The following is a 23,653-nucleotide window of genomic DNA, read 5'->3' as shown; positions in this document are numbered from 1 at the left end:
CTATATTCCTTCTACAGAAAATCATTTCAAGGATTTACCTACGCGGCCCATGGGGGCTGGGGCTGGAGAAACAGCCAATGGCCATCTCCCTATGCTAAGGGGCAGCCCAGGTGTCTGCCAAAAGGGGCTTCTCACAGCCTGAGGTGCCAGAAGGACTGGGTATCATTTATTAAAAGGCAATTGATGAACACGGTTCTCTCTCTCCCCTCTCTAACTGGGTAAATAAGTCCGGAATCTATTCTGGGTCAGGCTTCATAGGTGGGGCAAAAAAGGAGCAAAAAAAACCAAGCAAACAGGCGGAGCCCTCCTGGGGGGCAAGGATCTTGGCTGGTCTTTGTTCCCCATTTCTGAAAGAGGTGGGGAGGATGGAGAGGGCAACCTCTGCGTCTTTGGGATTTCCTGTGACTGAAGTTCTGTTCTTCATGGTGGCCCTGGGACCGCCTGTTGTAACTCGGGGTTACGTTAACTCCCATGAGGGGTGGGCATGTGTGAGCTTTAAAATATCCTTGGTGGTGGCCATTTCTAATATATCAACAGAACCCCTACCCCATTTCTATGAACTGTACCCCACGGCCTATCCCAGCTCATCTGCCAAGGTAGTTCCCCTCTGCCTTGGGGCGGGAGGCCAGAGAAGAACAAAGGAAATGGGTTCATTTCAACGTTCAATCTCAAAATGGGCTTCTCAGACCCTCTGCAGAGATGATAGGTTGAGACAACAGCTCTTGAGTGTCAAAGCACGACTGCAGGATTATAGGGGGCCCTCCAGCCCTGGTTTCCCCCTTCCCCCAAACACCTTCTGTCATGCATGGAGGGTGGAGGACTGACATGGCAAATTCCTTCACCTCCTTGTCTCAATTCCCTCATCTGTGAAGTCGGGACAGTAACACCCACCTCATGGAGTGTTGGGAGGATTAAATGAGTTAATGATGCTAAATGGGGCCTACACACAGGAAATGCGCAATAAACTTCAGTTCTTTTTCATTACTGTGAAGGAGTGGCACGTCTGAGGCAGTGTCCCAGGTCTCCTGCAGTCCCAGTATGGGGAAAGAGCCCATCCAAGACACAGGATGGCTGAGGACTGGGTGAACCCCCACCTGGACACTTCACAGACCTCAGAATTTGAGCACCTGGAAAGAAAGAACATGATGACCCGACTAGGAAACTTTACTGACTGGGACTACCCTGAAATGGCTAAAACTAAAGTTCTGCCATCCGTGGGTAGAGACAGTAAGCTTTGTGAATGCGTGGCCTGGAACCCTGGTGCCCACCATGAGTCTATTTCAAACAGGTGCATTTCAAAATGCTGCTTCACCCTCATTTTCTCTAGTGCTGGCCTCCTTCTGGCTTCTCCAGACAAGGAAGGAAGGATAGCTGTGCCTCAAATGACGCTGATCCTGGTGGGAGTGAAGATGTGAAGTCAGCCTTTCTGGAAGCTCTTTATCTTAATAAAGTATCAGGCCAGGCCTGAACATCTGGGCACTTTCATCTCAGGCTGGTCCCCCCACGCAGCCCCTCTTCATTTCCTTGATTTCCTTTCCCCTTTCCTCCCTTTCTTGGGGTCCCCCCTCAAGATGCAGTTCTTTACCCTATCCCTGCAGTAGACTGGAACACTAGTGCTCAAGGCAGCTTGGCAGAGCCGTGTGGTGTGCTGGTCGCCTCCGCTCCCTGTGGCCTCGCAGCGCTGTCTGCCAGGACGTCTGGGAGGAGGCCTCCTCTGAGCTGACAAGAAGAGGTTGCACAAATACCTGAAGCCATTCTCTGGAGGGCGGCCCCACCCTGCAGTTCATTCCCCGACGCAGTGCAGTCCCTGGACATCCATGCGACCCTGCCAGCGAAGGCTGGGCTCAGAGGCCACAGTCAGTCTTTACCCAGGCCTGCTGGGAGGGGCCTCAGCGCGCTGCCTCCACCCCCCCACCGCCCGCCCCAGCAAATGGCCTGGCACACATTGTAGGCACTTCGTGTTTATTGAGCCAAAATGAGCAGAAAGGAAGGAGGCAGTCCCACAGCTCTGCCAGAATCAGCGCTGTCCTGGAGCCAGAGGGTGAATGGCCCCAGGCCCAGAAGCCTTTCTCCTGCCCCTCCCCATCAGAAAGCTGCGGGAGCAATCCCTTTTCCTTCTCTGGGCTGGCAGGAGCCCCCAAGCAGGGAGGCTTAGAACAGTCCCTGCAGGGACACCACCCCTCACCCCCCAGAGCCCCTAAGCTGTCTAAAATGCTTGCAGGAGGGGTGCAGGGATCTGGGAAAGAAAAGAGAGGATGGCTGTTTTTCAATGTGTTAGGCCCCCAGACATTCAGCAGCCAGGGCCGTGAGCACGGGCGCTGGATCCTCACTCCCTCAGCAGCCCTCTCACCTGCAAGCCCGTGCCCTTGACCCTGCCTGCACCCCTCTGCCTTTCTTCTCTCCCAGGGTCAGGGTCTCCCCCTGGGGTGGCTCCCAGCGGCCTGGTCAAAGGATCCTTGAGTTGTAGCCAAGGGCAGGGCACTTGATAACCCCCAGAGGGCGCTGTTCTGGCCACGGGTTTGGAGTGCGAATCTCTTCAGGGTGAAGTGGATTCCTCATTAAAGACAACCCCGTCAAGGACCGGGGCTCCCTGCCCTGAGTGACCAGGCCCCCTCGTGGGCCCTGCGCGGCCTGTCAGGAGAGCCGCAGCTGTGGCTGCAGAGGGACCCTGGAGGGGCCCCGGGCTTGGCTCCTTGTCTCAGCCAACAGCCAACTGTTCTGGCCAAAAGCTCAAGTTTCCTGACCCCTTCTGCCTCTCACCCAGCTCGTCCAGTCCCCACCAAGTGCATCCGTCCTACCTTCTGACATCTGGCAGCTGTTTGCTTGTATTTTCATAAGGAAACACTGGAAAGTCACGCAAGAACCTAACAAAAGTAGTTATCTATAGGAGGGAGCAGGCTGCGTGGGGACAGGGTGGGAGCAAGACTCCCCAGGGGAAAATCCTTTCATGTTTAGGTTTTGAACAGTATGGTTCCTACCTAATTCAGAGAAGTAGAGACTTAGAAAAATTCTCAACAAGGCAAAACACAGAGTCCAACCGCTGCTGCAGCTCGGATCTAAACTACCATATTCTCGTGCCTGAAGTATTACCAGGGCTTCCTAGCCAGCCTTCCTGCTTTCACTCTCCCATTTCCTATCCATCATCTATTTCCCACGTCCTAGCCAGAATGGTCTGAAAAGGTCAATCAGATTAGCCGTTCCCACCGACTTCCTCCACTGGCTTCCGCCTGTACTTGAAATAATAGTCACACTCTACACTGTCAAGGCCTTTTGCAGTCCCAGCCCGGCCCACCCCACCCCGTGCCCCACCCTCCCACGCTGGCTCCCTTTCCTCACGCTTGGCCAGCTGAGCCTCCTCGCCCGTCCTCCAAAGCCCCCGGGGCCTCACCGCAGGGCCCTGGCACTTGCTGGTCCCCCTGCCTGACGTGGGGTAGGTATTTGCTTTGTTGACTCCCTCACCTCCTGTCGCACTTCCTCACGCAACACCCTCCCCAAACACCCCGTCTACACCAGCCCCTCCCGCCTCCATAGCTGGTGGCACTCAGCAGGACTCGAGGCGAGCCTGGAAGCCTAATCTGTCCTTGGCTGGCAGGGCTTCCTCTGTTTGCTGCTGCTCTATCTCCAGCTCAAAGGGGGGCGGACAGGAGGAGCAGAGTGTGCACCCCATCTCCCATGCTGGCAGAGCCCAGGGACAAGCGTGAACCTCGCCACTCAAAGACAGGCATGAAGGCAGCCCTGGAAGGACAGAGATGCGGAACCAACCCCCGGGGCACCCAGCTGCTCTGGGTGACTGAGTGCTCATGCCCTTAAAGCCACCCTACCAGGCACCCGTTCTACACATGGCGGAAGGTGAGCTAAACGGCCGGCCTCGCGTGCTGCCAGGTGCGGGCACGAGGCTCCTTTGCGCTCCACACACGTGAGGTTCCCCAGGACCAGGGGAAGAGGGAGCAGGCTGAGAAGGGTGAGCCACCATTAGAGGAGAGGGGCCCCCCAGCAGCACAGCAGCAGGCTGCAGAGAGAACATTCTGAAACCGGCCTCTCTCCCAAGGGAGTGGGAAACCTGGCTCACGACAAAACAAAGCAGGAATCTGCCTCTTTCAAGCCTCTTAAAGGTGTTTTATTTGCTATCCTTTTTTCTTTTTTTTTTTAAACAATAATGGCACATTAAACAAATTAAGAACTAGAAAAAAGGGACCATGTCCTTGAGTCCACGTTCACATTGTCCCGCTGGGGCCTGCTGGGACTCTGGCCTCTTGGAAAGGCCCCTGGTGGGCTCCCCGAACTGGGCCTCACTAGGAGCAGGGGTACCGTTCCTCTGGGCCCCCCAAAGGCTGGGCGCCTGGAGCACCCCCGTTCCTGGGGTCCCACTTCTCCAAGGTCCCCAGGATGCTGGCAACCCCTCCCCTCTCTCCAAACCAGAGCTGGGAGCTGGAAACACTAGGGGGCTTATTTTGGTCCCCACAGGGGACTCTTTCAGGGGCAGGAGGCTCCCCCGCCTGGCAGGAGACAACACCCCAGCCCGGCCCAGTCGCCTGGGAGGCTGGGGTGTCTCTCCACAGTCCCATCTCCAGCCCAGCAGACCCCACGAGTGCACTGTTCTCAGGCCCGACCCGCCGCTCCTGCCACACCCCATGGCCACCCCAGCAGGCACAGGAATGACAGCGGCTCAGCCTCCCCTGCTGACCTCTGCCAAGAGCAAGAGGGGGCCCCAAACCCCAGGGCCTTGGCTCAGAAGGAAGGACTGGGTGAGAAGGGGGAATGGGGCAGGGTGGGGACTGAGGCTGCCCAGTGGGAAGAAGAGAAGTGACAGGGGGCTGCCTGAGGGGCAGGGGTGCCTCCTCAGGCTCTGTTAATAGGAAGGGGGCCTGGGCATGGGTCAGCAGGCCTGGGCAGGGGGCCTGGGCAGAAAGAGGCTCCTGTTTCCCCTCCCACCCTGCCTCTGGTTACTGGGGGCACAGGGCCAGGTCAAAAGACCCCAGACCCCACTTCTCAGAAAGGGGAACACCACACTGCACTCAGCCTGGTCTTGGCCCGGCCCTCAGGGGCTCCCAATGGCCACTCCCAAGGGCACCCCTCTGGACTGCTGGCTGGTGGGGGGCCCTGCTGACCCAGGGCCCAGGCCCCCCAGCTCCTCCTGACCCCCCAAGCCCTGCCCATGCCCTTGGCTCTAGTCTTGCTGCTCGTTCATTTCCATGTCGGACACCAGGATGTTCTTCTCAGTGGCCTCGCTGGGGCCGGAGTTGCTGCGGCTGTAGCGGGCGCCCTCGAAAGCCCCGCGCTCCCCGCTCTGCCGCCGCCGGTAGAGGATCAGGGCCGCGGTGAGCAGGGCCAGCAGCAGCAGCACGGCCAGCAGCACCACCACCAGGGCCACCGGGTTCTCCGGGAGCGCTGCTGCAGCAAGGGGCCATCAGGCCTGTGTCCCCCCTGCGGGCGGCCCTCCCGGTCCCTGCCCAGGCCACCACGGATGTGGGAAGAGGGGGGGGCACTGCCTGTGGCTCACCTGACGGAGAGAAGCTGCTCTCTTCAGCTGCGAGGAAGAGAGAGGGACCAGTCAATACTATTTTCAAAAGCAAATACAGAAAAGCAAGTCCGAAGTGTCAGCCCCTTTAAACCTCACTGTAACAACATAAGGCAGGTACTACTACTCTCTTCATTTTACACACAAGGTCAGACTTGGCAAGTGAGGGAGCCGGACTTCAGCCCTATCTGTGACCTTACAGAGTGACAGGGACTGCTGACTTCTGGGCCTTGCAGCCTTGTTTGGAAGATAAATCCCAGGCTGGTTCTCGCAAGTTTACCGGAGGGGAGGGTCCCAGCTGCCTGGGGCCTGGTCTGTCCGTGCCCGCGTGTCCCCCCAGCCCGGCAGTAGAAGGAGGCCCGTGCACGTGCCTGGCAGGCGCTCACCGCGAGGAAGCTTGCAGACAACGCCCATGGTGACATTGGTGCAGCCTCCGGGCCGCCACAGCCCGCTGCTGCTCTGGATCCAGTAGCAGCTGTTGTGGCTCAGCATGCTGGGGCCCAGGCCAGGGGGCCCCCAGTTGGAGTAGTTCACAGCTGTGTTGTCCTGCCAGACCAGGGTCCCTCCTAGGGGGAAGAAGGCACTGAGGGGTGCGGGGCGCCTGTTCTCGAACAAACCCGGCCCCAGCCCTGGGGCAGGGCTCAGGGCAGAGTGGAGGGCATCACCCTGCAGCCCAGGGCCTCAGCCTCGCCGCCTCACCTTTGGGGTTGAAGTTCATGCCCAGCCAGGCACCCTGGCTCTGGCCCTCGGAGCCCTGCAGGTGCTCCCAGACGAACACGTTCTCCATCTCGTCCAGAATGGACAGCACCGTCCCCCCGGCTGGGCACAGGGAGGCCCCCGTCAGGGCAGACAGGCCTCCCTAGGGTAGCCGAGCTCCGCCCCCTCCCCACTGGCAGTCCCGGGTCTCCTCTCTGCCATCCTGAGGACAGGCAGGGCATCTGCGTGCGAGTGTGCGGGCATCAGTGCGATGCACATGTAATGCCACCCACGGCTCTGGGTATTAGGTGGGACCCTGGGCGTGAGCGTGCCCACAGGTACAGTGCAGTGTGGGCACTACCCTCATGGGCTCTCTGAATGGCGCCAGCGGGTCAGCACCTGCATTGGTGTGTTGGGGTGGGGTGGCCTGCGCCCTGCTCACCTCGCTGGCAGCGCTGCAGCGCCTCCTTGTGGCCCAGCAGCAGCTCCATGTGGAAGGAGTAGCAGTGCTCCCGGAAGGGGATCCAGGCCGAGTCAGCCAGCCCCTGGGGACAGCTGCCATGGTGGCTTATTCTTCGGGGAGGAGCAGACCCTGTAGGATGCAGGTTTGTGGACTGGCCCAGAGCCCTCCCCAGGGCCACCTGCACCTGGCCCACCCCTCGGCCCCATGCAGCAGACACTCACCCCTGCTGATGCCGCACACAGCCCCCTGCAACTTGGTGTCGCAGCTGGTGGTGCGCCAGGCCCCATCCACATCGATGTAGGCGCAGCCCCCGGGCAGCTGTGGCTCCCCGTCCTGCCAGCTCCCGTAGACCAGCGGCTCCTCTGAGACCCAGGAGTACCGCCGGGAACCCTGGGCACAAGGGGCCATCAGCACGGGTGCCTCAGAGCAGCAAGGGGAGGGGGAGGGGAACCAGGTGTGAGGGCCACTGGGCAAGGGGGCCCGAGAAAAGCGTGCTGGGAGCCCACCTCCTCACTGGCCAGCCCGATCCAGAGCGGCATGCGCAGCCCTTGGGCGGCCTGCGTGAGGAAGGCCTGGGTGAAGGGGTCGGGCACGTGCGCCAGGCTGGTGTTGCGGCTCTCACACAGCAGGAGGGCGTCGTGCCAGCGCAGAGGCTTCTGCAGCAGCCGGAAGGTTCCATCGAGGTAGGAGAGCTCAGTGCCCGGGGCAGGGGGTGATGCCGCTGGGGATGGGCTCAGGGAGGGGTCTACAGGGAAGGGGCCAGGGCTCAGGCCAGGCTCTGCCTCACCCCATTACCAGGCTGGGGGGACAGCAGGCACCAGGCAGAGACCAGGTTCCCACTGGGCAGAGTGCTTGGCGGAGATGAACACTCCACGTTAGCCCAGAAACGAGTGAACACAGCCAGAGCCTTGACCTACCCCTACCCAGGGAACCCAGGCGGAGGAGCCCTTCCATAGCACTGTACGAGCCCCAGCCATCAAACCGCAGGTTCCCCGACAGCGTGAATGTCTATGCTGCACAGTCATGTCTAGCTCTCCCCAGCCAGCCCTCTGTACCCCCAAGCCTTCCTGCTGAGACCCCTCTGTGCTCTTTCCCTCTTATTAGCAACCTGCCCTGCTGCCTATTTCCCAAACAGATACTTGCTTCAGGTGGGGACCCCAGGGCCCCCTGAAGGCAGGGAGCATGTCTCATTCCTCCCGGCATGGCCCACAACACTTGGGCGGGTGCTGAGGCCTGGCTGGGGTTTCTACATTCACCAGTGACACGTACCAGTGCCCTTCTGGCAGATGAAGCCGTGTGTCTCCTCCGTGCAGCTCCGGCTACCCCAGCGGCCAGTGAAGTGGGCTGAGGGGCTGTGCAGGACCACTGCACAGCTGGTCTGGGGGTGGAAGAGCTGCTCAGGGGAGCCCCAGCAGCTGCACCCCACCCCTTGCATCACTGCTCCCAAAAGGCTGCGGTGGGGGCAAAGAGGTTGGAAGAGGGCAGACCCAGGGGCGAAGGCAGCTGGCTAGGGCGGTGGGGTGAGGATGAGAGCAGGAGGGCTGTCCTCACCAGTTTGTTGCTGCTGGTAACGGGGCTAGGGCCAGAGGGCTCCCCAGGTGCCCAGTTGGCATACAGCAGCGGCTCCTGCTCCACCCACTGGAAGTCCCTCTGCGAGGCATGGAGGCCAATCCAAAGGTCAAAGGTCACATTGGGCAGGCTGGCCGTGATGAATGCTATAGTCCCCAGGAAGAGAGTCAGGAGTGGAGTGGCGAGGCATCTCCTCTGGCTATTTCGTGGGGCTGTGCCAGAGGACACTGGGGCCCCCCAAGCTGGCCCTACCTTGCTCTAAGGGGTTTGCAATGGTGACCAGTTGGGCCTCTTGCTGTTCACAGGAAAACTGTGCCTCTGACCACTTCACTCGGTCCTGGGGATCCCGGCCCCGGATTTGGAAACACTGTGGGATGGAGGGGGAGGTGTGATGTCCAGCTCCGCCTCCCTGACCCACCAACCCAGAAACCCCACTGCACCCCCTCAGCAGCAGCCCCTGCGGAGACTTTGGAGGCTGAGAGAAATATCTGGGAACCAGGACAGCTGGGTCTCCCTGGGAAGGGCTCTGGCACTCTCTCAACATGGCCTGGCAAATCCACACACACTTGCCCATACTCTGGGGGATTTGTAAATAGGAGGATTTCTGTGGGCCACCCAGACTCTACTATGACAATAGCACCAAGCACTAGGTGGATGAGAACAAGGTCTGTCTCTCTTTCTGCTAACCACCTTCCTGAGTGTTGTCTGAAATCTGTTATCCTGCCCTTTGAACTACATAAGCACCTCTTGGATTCTTTCATCTTTATTTTTGAATAGTCTTTGTTAAGGCAGCAGCTTCTAACTCTTCCATTTTATGTGCCTCTTTTTCCACCTTCAATACTTCCATAAGGCTAAAGGAACAATGTGTGGGAAATCTTTTGTCACATGAAGTCTCTTTCCTAAAAACTGAATTGTTGCCAGTAATTTTCTGATCAGAGGCAGTGTGACGGGGGAGAAAGAATGCAAATGAGCTTTGGAGTCACAAAGATGGGCCAAGGAAGGGATCGGATTTTGGGCTCAAATGTGACTTTCTGGCCTTGAGTTCCTTTTCTGTAAAATGGGAATAAAAACCTGCCTTTTGTGTTCATTTTAAGAGCTAAAGATAGTAGTGCTTGACATAGAGTAGGTGCTCAACAAGTGAGAGCTCTTACTACTAATGATTAGATCCAACACCAGCTTCACTGATGCAGATGTCAGACTAGTGGGAGGTGGACCCATAAATGCAAGATGTCTGGGCTGGTTAGTAAATGGGCAAACAACTTCTTCAAAGAGCTTTAAGAGGGCAGAGTAATTGGTATCTTTACAATGACGCTGAAAGAGATCAATTACACATGTAGACTATATTCTGCCTAATAATTAGGCAGAAGGAGCCACGCAAATAAGTTTCCAGAAAAAAATTTAATGACATGGGAGAATGGTCAAGATACAATACCGAGAAAGAAAAATTGGGAATGAAACTGCATTATTTAGCATGATCCCAAATGTATGAGAAAAGGCCAAAGGAGAATAGCAAATATTGATAGTAATGACTTTGGAGGTTATGGGCTAGTTTTATTTTCTCCCTTTCTGTATTTTCCAAAGTTTTAATGCACATCTTAACCCTTTTTTTTAAGGTTGAAGAGGTATGATATTTGCTTGAATATTCTGAGGAGAAAAAGGGAGTTTTGTGTTACTAAGGGGCAGTATGCACTCCAAGTATTGCAAAGGTTTATGGACTATAGTATCTAGTGTTAACTAATCTAATACTCACAGCAGAGATAAGTAGTCTTAAAATATCCTGCAAAGAAGCCACTGACTGAAGCTAATACTAATGACGCCAGCACAAACAATAAGGAAATGGCGAGATGACCCCTTTCTTCTCGGGCCAAGTGTCAGCTACCAGGTAAAAACCATGATGGTCTAACGGGGTCTGATAAGAAGTCAAGGCATGGGTATAAAAGTAACTTTATGGAAATAAACCCACACTACAGAGAAAGCATTTTGAAAATATGTTTGGAAACTGCATCCATTTTGGTTAATTTTTTGCCCCAAATTTTCCTTTCTACAACCTCAAAACACTTGGGAAGAGAATTTTCTTATTTTTTGAAAATAGTTCTTCCAAAGACTTAAAAACAAAACAAAAACACTTGAAGAAATGAATGAAAAAAAAAATGCAACACTTCTGATTAATGAGGCAAACAGGAAGACAAATTTACTAGCCAAATTTTTAGCAAAAACCTTTGTTTACATTGCACTGTACACTCTAAATAGGTGAACTGTACAGTGTTCAAACTATATCTCAACAAAGCCGATTTTTTAAAAAAGTCTTTGCTTGCTTGCTTGATTGGTAGAAGGACTGAAAAATGGATAGAACCATTTAGAAAGCCAAACCCATGATGGCTGAACTTTTTTCACTTAGATCTATTTGTCTTTGGGAGGCATCTTTTTAAGCTATATTAACCATTAAATCTGCATTTTTAAATAATCTGAACTATAAAAATCTTGAGTCAATGAATTCCAGTGTCAGACTAAGATTTTTTTAAAATAATGAAGTATACACTTTGCTCTTAATAAAATTATTTAAGTATTTATAATTATTATAATTGAAAATTTTGAGTGAGTACAAAGTATTTTCATACCACTAATAAAAAAATTTTAAAACTTAAATTATAATTTATTTAATCTCTAGCTCACCCTTTATACTGTTTTATTTTGTTTTTAATTTTTAAAGATTTACTTATTTCTCTCACCTCCCTCCATTGTCTCTGTCCATTTGCTGTGTGTTCTTCTGTGTCTGCTTGTATTATATTCTCTCTGTCCATTTGCTGTGTGTTCTTCTGTGTCTGCTTGTATTCTCATTAGGTGGCTCCAGGAACTGATCCTGGGACCTTCCGGAGTGGGAGAGAGGGGATCACTCTCTTGTGCTACCTCAGTTCCCTTATCTGCTGCATCTCTTATTATCTCTCCTCTGTGTCTCTTTTTGCTGTGTTATCTTGCTGCACCAGCTCTCCACGTGGGCCAGCACTCCTGTGTGGGGCAGCACCCCACGTGGGCCTGGACTCCACATGGGCCAGCTCGCCACATGGGCCAGCTTGCCCTCACCAGGAGGCCCTGGGTATTGAGCCCTGGACCTCCTATATGGTAGATGGGAGCCTAACTGCTTGAGCCACATCCGCTTCCCTATACTGTTTTGTTCTTATACATATTGCACTACATGTAACATTAGTCATATTAGTAGAGAAGTAAATGTATATATTTTATATATAAAAATAAAATGTACATGTACATAGCATACTTTTGTTCCATAAGTTCAATTTTTTTTTAAAATAGGCGTTCATAATAAGTATGTTTTGGACCTAGAAGAGTCACTGTGGTAATTTGAGATTATTTTATGAATCCCAAAAAAAGAAAGATAATGTTTGTAAGCTAATCTATTCCTCTGAGTGTGATACCCTGATTGCATTAAATTCAGCTGAGGGGGCTTCGTTTGATTACTTGATAAAAATACTTTAGGGCTTTTGAGTGGCTACATCAGTAAGCAGTAACTCAGGTTGTGTCTCTACCCCCTTGCTGGATCTGATATAAACAGAAACACAGAGAAACACTGACTGAGACAGACAGGGAAAGAGAAAGAGCTGCCATTTTTTATCCTGCCATGTGACAGAAAGGAGAGGCTCAACACCTGAGTCCCCAGGAAAGATGAGCTATGTGCCTGAGAGCTTACAGCTGAAATTGAGATGAGCAGAACAGCCGAGAGTGATATAGGAGGCCCAGAAGAAACAAGCCCTATGCCAGGAGAGAGAGGACTACAGGATCATTTAAGCAGGAAGCCCCAAGAAGCTGGACCCTTGGAGCTCAATAGGACGGGATGAGCTTGAGGGGAAGGCTGAAACCTGGGCAGAGATCGCCCGCCATCTTGCTTCAACACATGACAACTGACTTTGGTGAGAAAGCACCTCTTATGGTGCCTTGAGTTGGACTTTTCATGGCCTTGGAACTATAAACTTTTCCCCCAAATAACCCCCCTTTATAAAAGCTTACACATCTCTGGTACTTTGCAATGGCACTCCTTTGGCAAACTAATACATTCACCTATCTAGAAATTCTCACTTCCTGATGAATTAGAAAATGCTAGTACACTGAGTTATTTTCAAAAGAATCTAGACCTGGCATTGGGACCAAGTAAGAGAGGCTGGTGGGTATGGGAAAAAGATCAGAGGGCCCGGAATTCTGAGGCTCAGCCTTCTCACGTTCCTGCCCTCTCCTGACCCTCTTGGGTACCCCCTATCTAACTCCTACCTTGTTGAGGAACTGGTTCCAGCCGGAGGGGCAGCCCCCCAACGCCTTGGGTGGCAGGTCTGGGGGCTGCATCTCTCTAGAGCTGTTGCTGCGCTTGCAAATGTAGGGCAGGGCTGTCAGGCACCTCTGGTCCCCCCAATCCTCTACGGAGAAAGGGCAGGAGGGGAGGGCAGTCACTCGAGAGCAGAGCAGAGCTGGCAGCACCCTCACCCCATACCCTGGGAGAAGTGTGGGCTGGGGCTCAGGGCCCGTGTCCAGCTCTGAATTCGAGTCCTCTGTGGCTGTGGGGACATGGGGACAGCCCTCCCCCCTGCCCCAGGGTTGAGTTTTGACAAGATCTGTGGGGTTGCAGAAACATAGAGAATGTTAAAAGGGAAGGGTCCTGCCCAGGCTCAGCTCACTGCCCCCCACATCTCCGCTCTCCTCGGCTGACTGCACCCTCTGCCGCCTTTTGCCCTCACCTCGGCTGGCTGTCATGTACACACACTTCTTGTCCTTGCCGATGGGCCGTGGTTTGCCAGGTGCCCAGAAGATGAAGTTTATAATGGAACCATCTGTCCACCTGCAATGGCACCAAGGAGGGATGACCCCAGCGCCAGCTTCCAGGCTAGGCCTCCCGTGTACAGCAATGAAGGCCGTGGACGGGGGGCAAGGAAGAACCAAGTCCAGGGGCTCAGGGGCTTCAGTCTGCAGGTGGGGGCTACTGAGCTCAATGCAGCTGGGGACCCAAGGACCAGGGGCCCCCAGGTAAGGCCCCATCCCTCCCTGGACACTCACCTCTCTAACCAGAAAAGAGCCCGAGAATCCCAGAGCAGGAACCCAAAGGCAAGGGTGTGCTCAGATTCCCATGTGCTCCCGTGTGTTCCCCATGCTTTGAGCCTCCAGTTCTTTCCTCTTCCTGCCCGCCCCCCAGCCCCCTACCCTGTGTGAAATGATATCCACTCCTCCCGCCAACATGCAGAGGCTTCTCTGGACCATCATGCTTTGCCCATGACCTAATCAATTCCCATTTCCAGGTGAGAAAACCCAGGCCCAGAAAGGTTAAGTCATTTGGCTCACAGTCACACTCAACCAAGGACAGGGCTGGATTCAAATCCAGGCCTGCCGGACTCTGTGCCGTGCTGTCTCCCACCTCCAGCCTCGCCATGGCCATCCCTCGCAGCCCCTACCTGAAGCGGCCGTCATTCTCTGAGGTGTGCAAGCCGATCCACCAGTGCTGCTCCTGGCCCCGGGAGAACTGGGGAAGCAGCAAGGGAGGGTTGGCAAGGCCTACCGCTGGCCTCCTCCCGACTACCCTCCTCCCGCCGGCAGCCCCCTCCTCACTCATGTGCCTACCTTCTGCAGGTTGTGCCCCAGGAAGTCTAGCTCAGCCTGGCTGTGCACAGAGGCCAGCTGGGCCTGGAACCAAGGACAGACGCGCTGCGCCTGTACCCACGTGGAGTGGTGCTCAAAGAACATGTATTCCGCCTCCTGGAAACGCAGCCATTCCCGCCGGCCTGCAGGGGCAGCGTGGGGTACCAGAGTGGGTGGCCAGGCTGGGGCCGTGCTGGGCCCCGGAGGAAAAGACAAGGCCAGGGCAGGGCCAGGGCAAGCCAGCACAGCGGGAAGCAATCCTGTGGGCCCACTGGCCCGGGTGGCTGTCATGCCAGGCTCTGGGCCCAGGGCCTGCCCCTTTCCTGGCGGTGGTGGGGCTGAGGATGCCCTGCTGCCAGTCGCTTTTCTCTTCCCTCCTACCCCTGACTCCCCTGATTCGGGCCCAGTGGGGTTGGCTTTGGGCCGCGGTGGGGTGTGGGGTGGGCAGGGGCCTCACCTTGGGGGTTGACTTCAGGCTGCCGCACGTCCACGCCTGCGGGAACAATGTGGGCAGAGAGGCTGTAGGGGAAAGGAGACCGTCCCCTGGACGCCAGGTCCCGCCACCCCTCGCTGCGTTCCCCCCACTCCCCACTCGCACCTCTAGGGATCTTGCAGATCCAGTCCAGCTGCATCTCGCACTGCATGGCCACCCACTGTAGGGAGGCCAGGTCGAGCACCGCACAGGCCCGGATTCCATCGTCGTCGTGCCAACTCCGGTCGAAATTATGGTAAGAGAACTGCGGGCGTGGGTGCGGAGAGGAAGGGGAGAATGGAGGGGAGTCTAGGTACCCGAACAGGTAAGCAATGAGGCCCGACCCGAACAGGGAACCCCCAACCTGCGTGGGGCGCAAACCGCACCTCCCCAGCCCCCCATCCCGCGCTGCCCTTTACCCGCCCGCTGGGGCCAGAGGCCCCACCCTGCCAAGCCGCGCCCACCTCCCGGGCCCCGCCCTCCTCCCCGCCCCCTCACCCCCAGACCGTCGCTCCAGCGCCAGCTCTGCCCGGCTGTGGGGTCCCGACGGTTCAGGCCGATCCAGAACCAGTGCTGCTCATGGAGCTCGGATTCTGATTCACTTCAGCCCGAAGGGGCGGGAAGGGAGGAAATGGGGAGGGGGAAAGAGATGAGACCAAGAGGAGCTGTGCTCCTTGCAGCTGTGGCCAGAGCAGCCCCCCAGCGCCTTGGGACTCGCCATCTGGGTTTCATACAGACCACACGTTGTTGGAGCCACTTTTTACAAGTTCGCTCCTCAAAGAGATCTGGGGAGGAGGGGAGGCTGGACCAGGTGTCCAGCTCAAGGGCAGAGAACTGCCTCTACCTTCCTTTGGCTTCCCTTTGGGTGGGGGCTACCCTACCCAACAAGATCTTGCAGGCCTCTCCTTGGGGAGTCGAGGGCGTTGATGAGGATGTGGCATAGACCAGGGGCTCTGGAGTCAGGTAAACCTGGATTCAAGCCCTGGTTCAGCCATGTCCCAGCTCAGCGACCTTGGGCAAGTCACCTAATCTCTTATTAAGAGGGTCAGTAACTGCATGTACTTCCTAGTGCTGGTGAGAGGATGAGTGTTTAGCATGGGACCTAGCACACAGCAAGATACAGTAACTGTGAACTATTAAAATCAGTATTCTTGGGCAGCGGGTATAAGCCCAATGGTTGAGACCTTTCTTCCCATATATGAGGTTCCAGGTTCAACCCCAGTACCTCCTTAAAAAAATAAAATAAAATCAGTATTCTAAATAAGGTGATCTTAATGTGTACTGCTGGGAGGAGACAATCCAGGAACGAAGATTGCAGGAAGCCTGGATCCACTGGGATTTTCCCCAGTGCTGAGGGCGTGTAGCTACTCTTAAGTCCAGGATGCTCTGAGCCCACAGAGATGGGATTCTGGAGGGTCCTCCCTGGAGGGACGCCCATGGACAAACACTCAGATGTGCAGCCTTGTGCCTCTTATCTTTCTAGAAAAGCTGTTTACTGAAGGGTGTTGGTTATTATAGGATAATGTAGGGTAGGGGGAAATGCTCACTTGGATCAGATTGAGGGAAGTAGGTTATTTAGGTAAAAGTTGGTGAGTCTGGGGGAGGACGTGCTGATGAGCTACACAGGGCCTCCCACGTGTGTTCTCCCAAGCCTCTAGGGAGACAGTGGCTACTTGCAGGAGGATGGCATGGTCCTGGCACTAGTAGCAGTCACATGGGTCATTCCAAGGCCTCCTGGGGTTACCTTCACTCTGACTCCCTGCCCTGTGTCCAGCAAAACCAAGAGTCTACCAGCCATGCCAGCTCCCACCCATGTGTGTGCAGGCCACTTGTGACACACACAGACCTCCCCCACCCCAGCCCTGACCATCCCAGGAACAGTACCCAAAGATCTTGTTGAGCATGTTGGCCACGAAGTGCTCCTCCTCGTAGCTGGTCAGGCTGAGCAGCTGGGCCCCCAACTCCTGACAGGCTCCCTGGGCCTGGAGCCAGCTCTTCTTGTCCTGAAGCCGGTCTGAGCTGAACACCTACAGGAGCAGAGTTAAGCTGTCTAAGCTGCCTTCCCCCAGAGGCACCTACTGTGTACCCCATGACAGCAAGGGCTGGGCCTGGGGCCTCACTGGACGGGGGGTTCTGCCCAGCTAAGAACAATTGTGCTAATTAGAGAATGGGGAGGAGAAGCTGGCACAGCTAGTTGCTAGGAAATGCCCCTTTGCCCCATCCCCCTAACCAGCAGGGAGATCTGGGCTGTGGGCAAATCCCTTTTCTTCCCCTGGACTTCAATTTCCTTGAGTAATCAAAGGCCTTGGACGACGTCAGTGGTTTCCAAACCAGGCAGGGTTTTAAAATGCAGGTTACCAGGCACCACCCTGACCTACTCAATCCAACTCTCCATCGTGGCTGCCTAGAAGATTATATTTTCATCAAGCTCCCCAGGTGATTCTGAAGAGCAACCAGATTGGGCCTAACACTTGGAAACCTCTGAAATAGATGGTCTCTATGGTTCCTTCCATTCTTCAAATATTTACTGAGCACCTACTATGTGTCAGGCCTCAGTTCCATTTTGTCCAGATCAATTCCCACCCACAAGACTTTTCACTGGAAATTAACTGTCTGCAGCCTGGGGTCAGGAAAGATGTCTCCTGTCTGGACTGTTCTTTGTCCTTCTGTTCTTGTCCCTCCCTCCATGCCAACAGGCTGCCCTACCTTATAGCAGTGCCGGAGTTTGGGGTCTGAGGCCCAGCCCTGGGGACAGAAGCCGGTGAGGCTGGGCGTGGGGTCTGGCCCGGGCAGCTCTGGCGTCACTGGTGTGCCCAGGCTCTGCCGGCAGATGTAGCGAGCCCGGAATGCAGTGCAGTTCTTCACCTCCCACAGCCCCATGGCGCTGCCCGTGGCCAGGGCCACGCAGCCCCCATGGCTGTACCCTGAGGAGGGGGAAGAGAGACCCGCATGCTGGGAGGATGCACAGCCTGGCCCTCCCTCGTTCCCACGGGACACCACCAAGCCCTCACCCTCAGAACCAGTGTGGCCCTTCCTGCAGGGACACCCTCTGGGAGTCTGGGCCAGGTGGGAGGAAAGGAAGTAGAGGCAGAGGGACTAGGTGCCAGCCCTAGCTCTGCATTTACTCACTGTGAGGTCTTAGGCAAGTTGCTTAACCTCCCTGAGCCTGTTTCATCATCTACCTCATTGGCTAATTAGAAGGGTTAAAAAAAGATAACAAATATGCAAAGGTAATAATAACAGCACTTGTATGGTGCTCACTATTCTTTAAGTGCTTGACACCCAAAAAGACTCAACCCTATGAGAGGTACCATTATTCTATTTCACAGATGAGGAAACTGAGACTCAAAGGCTGCACAGCTACTCTACAGCAGCCTCAGGATCGGAGGCCCAGCAGTTTGGCCTGTGCTCATACCCACTATACCACACTGTCCAGATGAGCAGTTTACTAAAGCCCTGGTTGTTGGGACTGGCATCCCAGCGTCACCACAGAAAGTCAAAGCAGGGGGGTGACCAGGTGCTGTGAGGGGGACTCACCAGGCTGGTCCCGGTTCCAGTGGGTATACGTGACCTCATCCCCACTGAGCCAGTGGAAGGAGCCGGTGCTGTTGAGGTCCTGCAGGGCCGTCCAGAAGTACTCGCCGTCCCAGTTGTAGATGAGGCTGCTGATGAAGGCCTGCTCAAACCTGTGGGAGAGAAGTCGCTCAAGGTAGGGTGCTCACCTCCCGCCACTCCCTGCCCTGGGAGCTGGGGGTGCTGCTTCTGGCCAGTAATTTGCTCAGGGAACCTCACAGCTGCCCCTTCTACTGTCTGCACGTCCTTGCCTGGCTGAGAAGAAAGTAGACAGGGCTGGATGCCCAAGAAGAATGTCTCTCCAGCTCCTGTGCAGGCCCTGCCCTATAATGGGGTTGCTCAATGAATGACAGTCAGTCTCATGATAAGACAAGAAAAGGACTCTGGGGCCTGGCAGGGCTCAAAGGAGTGTGGTTCCCTCTGGCATGACAGGAGTTGAGTGGTGGCTGCATTAGGCCAGGACAGGGGCCAGGGGCTGGCCAGGGTGCCCACTCCCTCCGGTACCTGTTGGTGATGGTGACAAGCTGGGAGCCGTGGCCGGTGCACAGGCGCCGGGCCTCGCTGTAGGTCACTTGGTCCTCTCCCAGCCAGTAGCAGGATGGGCTGTGCCATGTCCAACCCTGGCTCAAGAAGAGTGGGCAGAAGAGCAGTGTCTGTGGGGAGGACGACTCTCCTCCTCACCCATAAATCCTGGGGTGGGGGCATGTGATAGGTGACATCACTAAACGTGCCCTGGCTTGGGTGCAGGGTGCAGGGACACTGGTTTTGACACGAGGGATGGCAGTCTTGGGGCTGTGGAATGGGTGGGGAACTGTGTTCAGCACCTTGTCACTTTCCACACCCTCCCCACCATCATCCACAACTCCTCAAACCATGGGTAGAAATTTGGCCCAAGGGTGGCTCATGGGAGGTCAGCCAGTGGTCGGGCTCATGGCCTGACTGAGAAAGAGGAAAGGCTCAAGGGAGTCCCCTCTTGGGATTCCCATAGTGGGGAAACTGCCAGGTGGCTAGGGATCCAGAGCTCAAGAGTTGGGGGCAGTTCCAGGATATAGAGGGGGCTGGTAGTCCTCAAGGTGCTGGAAAAGCTAGAGAAGAGGAGGATGTCCCTAGGCAGAGAAGGGACTGTGTGGGCAGAGCCTCAGTAAGTAGCAAGGCTGGCACAGGCATGGCATGGGCTCCTGGGAGCTAGCTCTCCACTGCCCACACTCACGAGGCCCTCCAGGGCTTCACCCCACCAATCTTTCTCCTTGTGGGCCACCCTGAGAGGTTCTGCTCCCAGCCACCAAGAATCCTGCCTTAGAGGGGAGGCTCAGAGAAAGTTAGTGACTTGCCCAAGGTCACACAGACCGCACAATGTGGAACCCACTTGCTTTTCCTTGACAGAGCCCTGCACTCCTAAACTTTGCCTCCTGGAGGCCTTGGGCCTGGCAGCGTTGGGATGAGCTGGAAGATGGCAGAAAAAGATACAGGCCTTTGGACAGAAGCCAGTGCAGAAGAGAACCATGTGTGTGTGCTGTGGGGTGGGGGTGGGGGTGAAGGTATCCCTGTGTGCCCAGCAGGGGCTATAGTAAGACTTCTGGCTGCTCAACACGCCCCCCACCCTCCAACACATACATTCCACGCTGGCCCTGGTGCTAGGGTGGTTCCTAATTCCCCCACCCCCAGGACAGAGCCCCTGGGCCATCCCTCACCCAGCTGGCCCCAGGCCCCTTGGCCTCTCCCTTCTCCCCCACTGGAGGTAATGCCTGTTGGTGTTTCCTGCTCCTTCCCTGAGGCAGGGCTTGGGGTGGGGTGGGTGGTTAAGGGGGCTTGATCTGTAGGAAACAGCAAGGAGCCAGAGTGTCAGCAAGGGGCGGGAGGAGGGGAGTGACCACTGGCCTGGGCAAAGGGAGCCATTAGGGGCCAAAACGCCACCAAGTATCTTATGAGCAATGTCTCTCCCTCCCTTCCTGAACATCTGGGGGCACAAGGAAAGAGAAGACACATCCCCACCCAGCACAGCCTCTCATTCCTCCAGAGACTGACAAGCACACCCTTCAGCAGGTGGTGTGGACTCTGCTCACCAATTAGAGGTGGGGTGGCAGGACCTGGTAGGCAGAGCACATGGCCCACCCGCTGGCCTCGGCTCTGGGAGCAGCTTTCCATGGAGAGAGAGCTCTGGGTGGGGGGTGGGAAACTGTTTCCTCCCGCCCCACCCCCACCCAGCATCACTCCTTCAGGAACAAAGTAAGCTGGAGAGCGAAAGGAGGGGCTGTGCCAAGGAGAGGCGGGTGCCAGGCAAGCCGTCAGTGTCCCGACCACCTGCTACATCCTGGGAGCCCCTGTGGCCCAGCCAGGGCAGCTCCAGAAACACCTTCACCTTCCGGCAGCCATGGTCCTCCTCGGTGGTCCCCTGGCTCAGCTGGCCTGCCTTCTTGCAGATGGACGGCAAGGACTGGTTACAGGGACTATCATTCCAACGTCCCTCCTGGGAACAGAGGATGAGGGACAGTCTCAACCCTGAGCTCCCCACCTCCACTCCCAACTCCCCAAGCTGTTCAGCAAAACTCATTTCTAGACCCGGCCCTGCCTGAGCCAGAGATGTGACTTCTCCAGGTCCCAGGTGGTGGAATGGGGGTGACAGTATGAATTCTATAAGCCTCATGGGGTTGATGAGGGCACAAATGAAATAACTGACATTCAGATTCCTTGAAACTCCGACAACTATTGTCTAAACGGAAGAGGGTGATCTTGTACATTACTTGTAGTTCATTCTATGAACATCTGGGGCAAGCTGGCTACGACTGTTAAAGTAACCAACAGCAGAACAGAAGGACGGGATTCCCAATTCTGGAAAGGCACCCACCCAGTACCTGTAGCCCAGGTGAGCAAAGGTCTGTGTGCTGAGCCCCGCGTCTCAGCTGATGACCCTGAAGAGGACTCGGTCCTCAGCCCCTAATCATCCCGAGCCCTCTTCAGTGTCCACAGCCTCCCAGCCAGCGGCTTGTCTGCCTCAGGGGAGAGGTGTTTGTGCATGCCCAGCACCCAGGAGAGTGCCTGGCACATTGCAGGCACTCAATAAAAAAAAATTTTTTTTTTTTAATAGCATCCCCTCTGTCAGATGGTTCTGACACGACAGCCCTTGTTTGCAGCATCTGATGGCAGAATGTCTGGTCTGTCCCTGGGGCGGGTGGTTTGTCCCCTGGCTGCATCCCACTTTTTAAATGGTTTATCTCTGCTTAAAGCCTTGAGTCAATCCCTCCATCTACCCACATGGTATCTGAGCCCAAACTGTGACAGTCACAACCCTATAATTTCTGGAGACAGGACCCTGGGCTGGGAGGTTCCTGGAGGCAGGTGGTGGCAGCAGCAGCCCTGCTCAAGGGGCATCTCCACGAATAACGTGGGTTCTGATGCCACCTGCTGGCGAGGAAGCACAGCTGGCAGGAGACCAAGAACGCACCTCCCATCAACCCTATGAAGTCAGCACCATTGGTGTTCCACTGACAAATAAGGAAACTGAGGCACAGAGAGGGTGAGTAACTTGTCCAAGGTGATCAAGATAGTTGGGGGTGGAGGTGGGATTCAAACCCAGTCTCTCTACATGGAAGGGAGGGGAGTGGTGGGGAAGGGGAGCTGCAGAGAGGCGATGGGGGGGTTATAGGCAGGCACTGAGAGCAGGACGTTCAGAGGTGGGAGGAAGAGGGGTGGGGAGGCTGCTAAACACGCCCTTCAGCTGGGGTAGCACGAGGAGGGTAGCAGTGTATCTTGGAGCCCTGTCATAGGGAGAGGGGGATCTCACCGGCCCCCAGATGGTGACACAGTCCTCCAGGCTGTCCCGGAAGTTGTTAGGCTCAAATGGGTGCCAGTGGGTGAAGCTCACAAGGCTCCCGTCGGACCACTCAAAATTCATCTGCAGTTTCAAATCGTTGAGGCCAATCCACAGCTCCTCCACCTCTAGGGGTGCAGTGGGAGGGGAAAAGGGAGGGGATAGTGAAGGGGTCAGCCTCAGCGACAGCAGGGGAGGGAGGCACACCGCCTGGGCCTCCTGGGGAAGGCAGGCGCCAGGCAGCCTTCACCTTGCTTGATCTGCTTGGTGATGAACTCCAGCTCGGCCATGCTGTGGATGCTGAGCAGGTCGCCACTGCCCCGCAGGCACGCCTTCTTGGACTCCTGCCAGCTGCGCTTCTCGGCCTGTAGGCGGTAGCAGTGGCCCTGGAAGGGCTGCCAGCTGGGCTCGCACTCCACCTTCACGTTGGCCCACACATCTGCAGAGACCGCGAAGCTGCTGTTCAGGGGCCCAGCCACCCAGCCCCTGCCACCACCCACTCGGTGTCAGCAAAGCGCAGGGTCCTGGAGTCACCTCCCCCCGAGGTGACCTGTCCCAGGAGTGCCCTCCCCACCAGGGCTGGCCTTGGAGATGCTGAAAAGACAAAACCCTCCAGCACTGAGGAGGAGGAGGACCCAGGGGTGGTGGCAGAGTCGACCCAAGACAGGCCAGTCCCTCTGGCTGGGGGTCTCAGAGAGAGAGTCAGGACAGACCAGCCTCAGTTTCCTCCTTTGTAAATGCGGTTTCTGCTACAAGATTTGATCTCGCCTCCTCTCCACCTGGCTCCATAAACAGAGCCACCATACTTCCCTCAAATAACTTCTATTGACACGGACTCTGTGCTGGCCCAGCAGCCCCGGATGAGGAGAATGGGACACGAGGCCCTGAGCCCCCGCTGGGGCCCAGGGGGCCACGGCCAGCCTGAGGCGTTGGCAGGTCGGTGCTGGCAAGGTCCACGGGGCAGGCAGGGCTGGCGGCGCGGGAGTCACAGCTGGCCGCCTGGGAGCGAAGCCATCTCCCACCTGGCCGGGATTCCTCCCCGGGCCCCCTCCCCGATTCCCAGCTCTTCTCCCTGCTCCCAGGGACCGGACCCCAGGCCCTTCCTTGCCCCTGCGTCGGGACATTTCAGGTACACCCTGTGGCCAGAGATCTAGGGACGGGGTACGAAGGCAGTTGAGGCAAACAAGCCCTCACCTGGCCCTTGGAGAGATAAAAAGGACTTCGCCAAACCACCCACACTGTCAGGCTCAGGCAGGATTCTGCCTGGCAAGGGGAGAGCGCGCGCCCACTCGAAGCCGCGCCCGGGATGCCCTGTGAGGGGAGCGCCATTCTCTACCATTCCTGGAGACCCCGCACCGGGGGTAGGGCTGCGAGCCCAAGGGGCTCGCGCATTGGTTCAGGGCCTGTCAATCATCTCTGGCTAGCCAATGAGCTGAGACCCGAGGCTGCGGCACCAGACAGACCACAAAGTTCAGGGAAGGTTCAGACTTGAGGAGGCCGCGTGGGGCTGTGGGAGGCAAGATGGCGCCTTCTTTTAAATGACGTGAATTTAGGGAGGAGACCCAGAAGACAGAACCCGCCTGGACAAATGCCTGGAATACGTGCCTCATGCCCAGAGAAGTGGGCTGGGATGAGGAAAGAACATCTGGGGTTTCCACCGTAGACATACATGCAGGCCCCGTGAGGCCCCAGAGGGCTTCCCACAGAGGCCGCGCTGGTCACAGCCCGGGGACCGAGGGGTCAGGCCCGCCGGGGGCCTGTGGGTCCTCCTCTCCTCAGAAAGCAGCTTCTGGGAAAGCCTCAGATAGGCGCCGCCCCAGCCCCCCGGCGGCTAGAGGTGGGGTGCTCTAGTTGTGGGTTGTGGGTGATTTAAATCTTTGCTCCACTAGGGGTTGAGGGCAGAAAGCAGTGGCCCACTGTCCC

The 23,653-nt window shown here is 56.2% G+C and overlaps 1 protein-coding gene across 4 annotated transcripts in view; it reads right to left on the bottom strand.

The window, feature by feature from the left end:
* Window positions 1–4,089: 4,089 nt before the first annotated feature.
* Window positions 4,090–23,653, bottom strand: part of LOC131272930 (C-type mannose receptor 2) — a 55,604-nt gene continuing 36,040 nt past the window's right edge. The window contains exons 7-30 of one of the 4 annotated variants that reach the window (XM_058292518.2): window positions 21,981–22,169; window positions 21,704–21,858; window positions 20,282–20,389; window positions 18,427–18,542; window positions 17,887–18,035; window positions 17,056–17,273; window positions 16,234–16,376; window positions 14,848–14,950; window positions 14,476–14,614; window positions 14,335–14,370; window positions 13,860–14,020; window positions 13,694–13,761; window positions 12,986–13,086; window positions 12,525–12,667; window positions 8,499–8,613; window positions 8,229–8,392; window positions 7,947–8,055; window positions 7,184–7,422; window positions 6,899–7,067; window positions 6,657–6,806; window positions 6,218–6,337; window positions 5,905–6,084; window positions 5,501–5,527; window positions 4,090–5,391 (exon numbers count right to left, since the gene is read on the bottom strand). In XM_058292518.2, coding sequence (XP_058148501.1) covers window positions 5,168–5,391; window positions 5,501–5,527; window positions 5,905–6,084; window positions 6,218–6,337; window positions 6,657–6,806; window positions 6,899–7,067; window positions 7,184–7,422; window positions 7,947–8,055; window positions 8,229–8,392; window positions 8,499–8,613; window positions 12,525–12,667; window positions 12,986–13,086; window positions 13,694–13,761; window positions 13,860–14,020; window positions 14,335–14,370; window positions 14,476–14,614; window positions 14,848–14,950; window positions 16,234–16,376; window positions 17,056–17,273; window positions 17,887–18,035; window positions 18,427–18,542; window positions 20,282–20,389; window positions 21,704–21,858; window positions 21,981–22,169 — 3,326 coding nt within the window. In that variant the 3' untranslated portion in view covers window positions 4,090–5,167. Of the gene's footprint in view, window positions 5,392–5,500; window positions 5,528–5,889; window positions 6,085–6,217; window positions 6,338–6,656; window positions 6,807–6,898; window positions 7,068–7,183; window positions 7,423–7,946; window positions 8,056–8,228; window positions 8,393–8,498; window positions 8,614–12,524; window positions 12,668–12,985; window positions 13,087–13,693; window positions 13,762–13,859; window positions 14,021–14,334; window positions 14,371–14,475; window positions 14,615–14,847; window positions 14,951–16,233; window positions 16,377–17,055; window positions 17,274–17,886; window positions 18,036–18,426; window positions 18,543–20,281; window positions 20,390–21,703; window positions 21,859–21,980; window positions 22,170–23,653 lie in introns of all 4 variants that reach the window. The other 3 variants (XM_058292516.2, XM_058292517.2, XM_058292519.2) reach the window with 3 other exon arrangements.

This window comes from Dasypus novemcinctus, unplaced genomic scaffold, assembly GCF_030445035.2.
Source record: "Dasypus novemcinctus isolate mDasNov1 unplaced genomic scaffold, mDasNov1.1.hap2 H_5, whole genome shotgun sequence".
Taxonomy (NCBI): Eukaryota; Metazoa; Chordata; class Mammalia; order Cingulata; family Dasypodidae; genus Dasypus; species Dasypus novemcinctus.
This window is presented reverse-complemented; position numbering and strand designations above follow the sequence as displayed.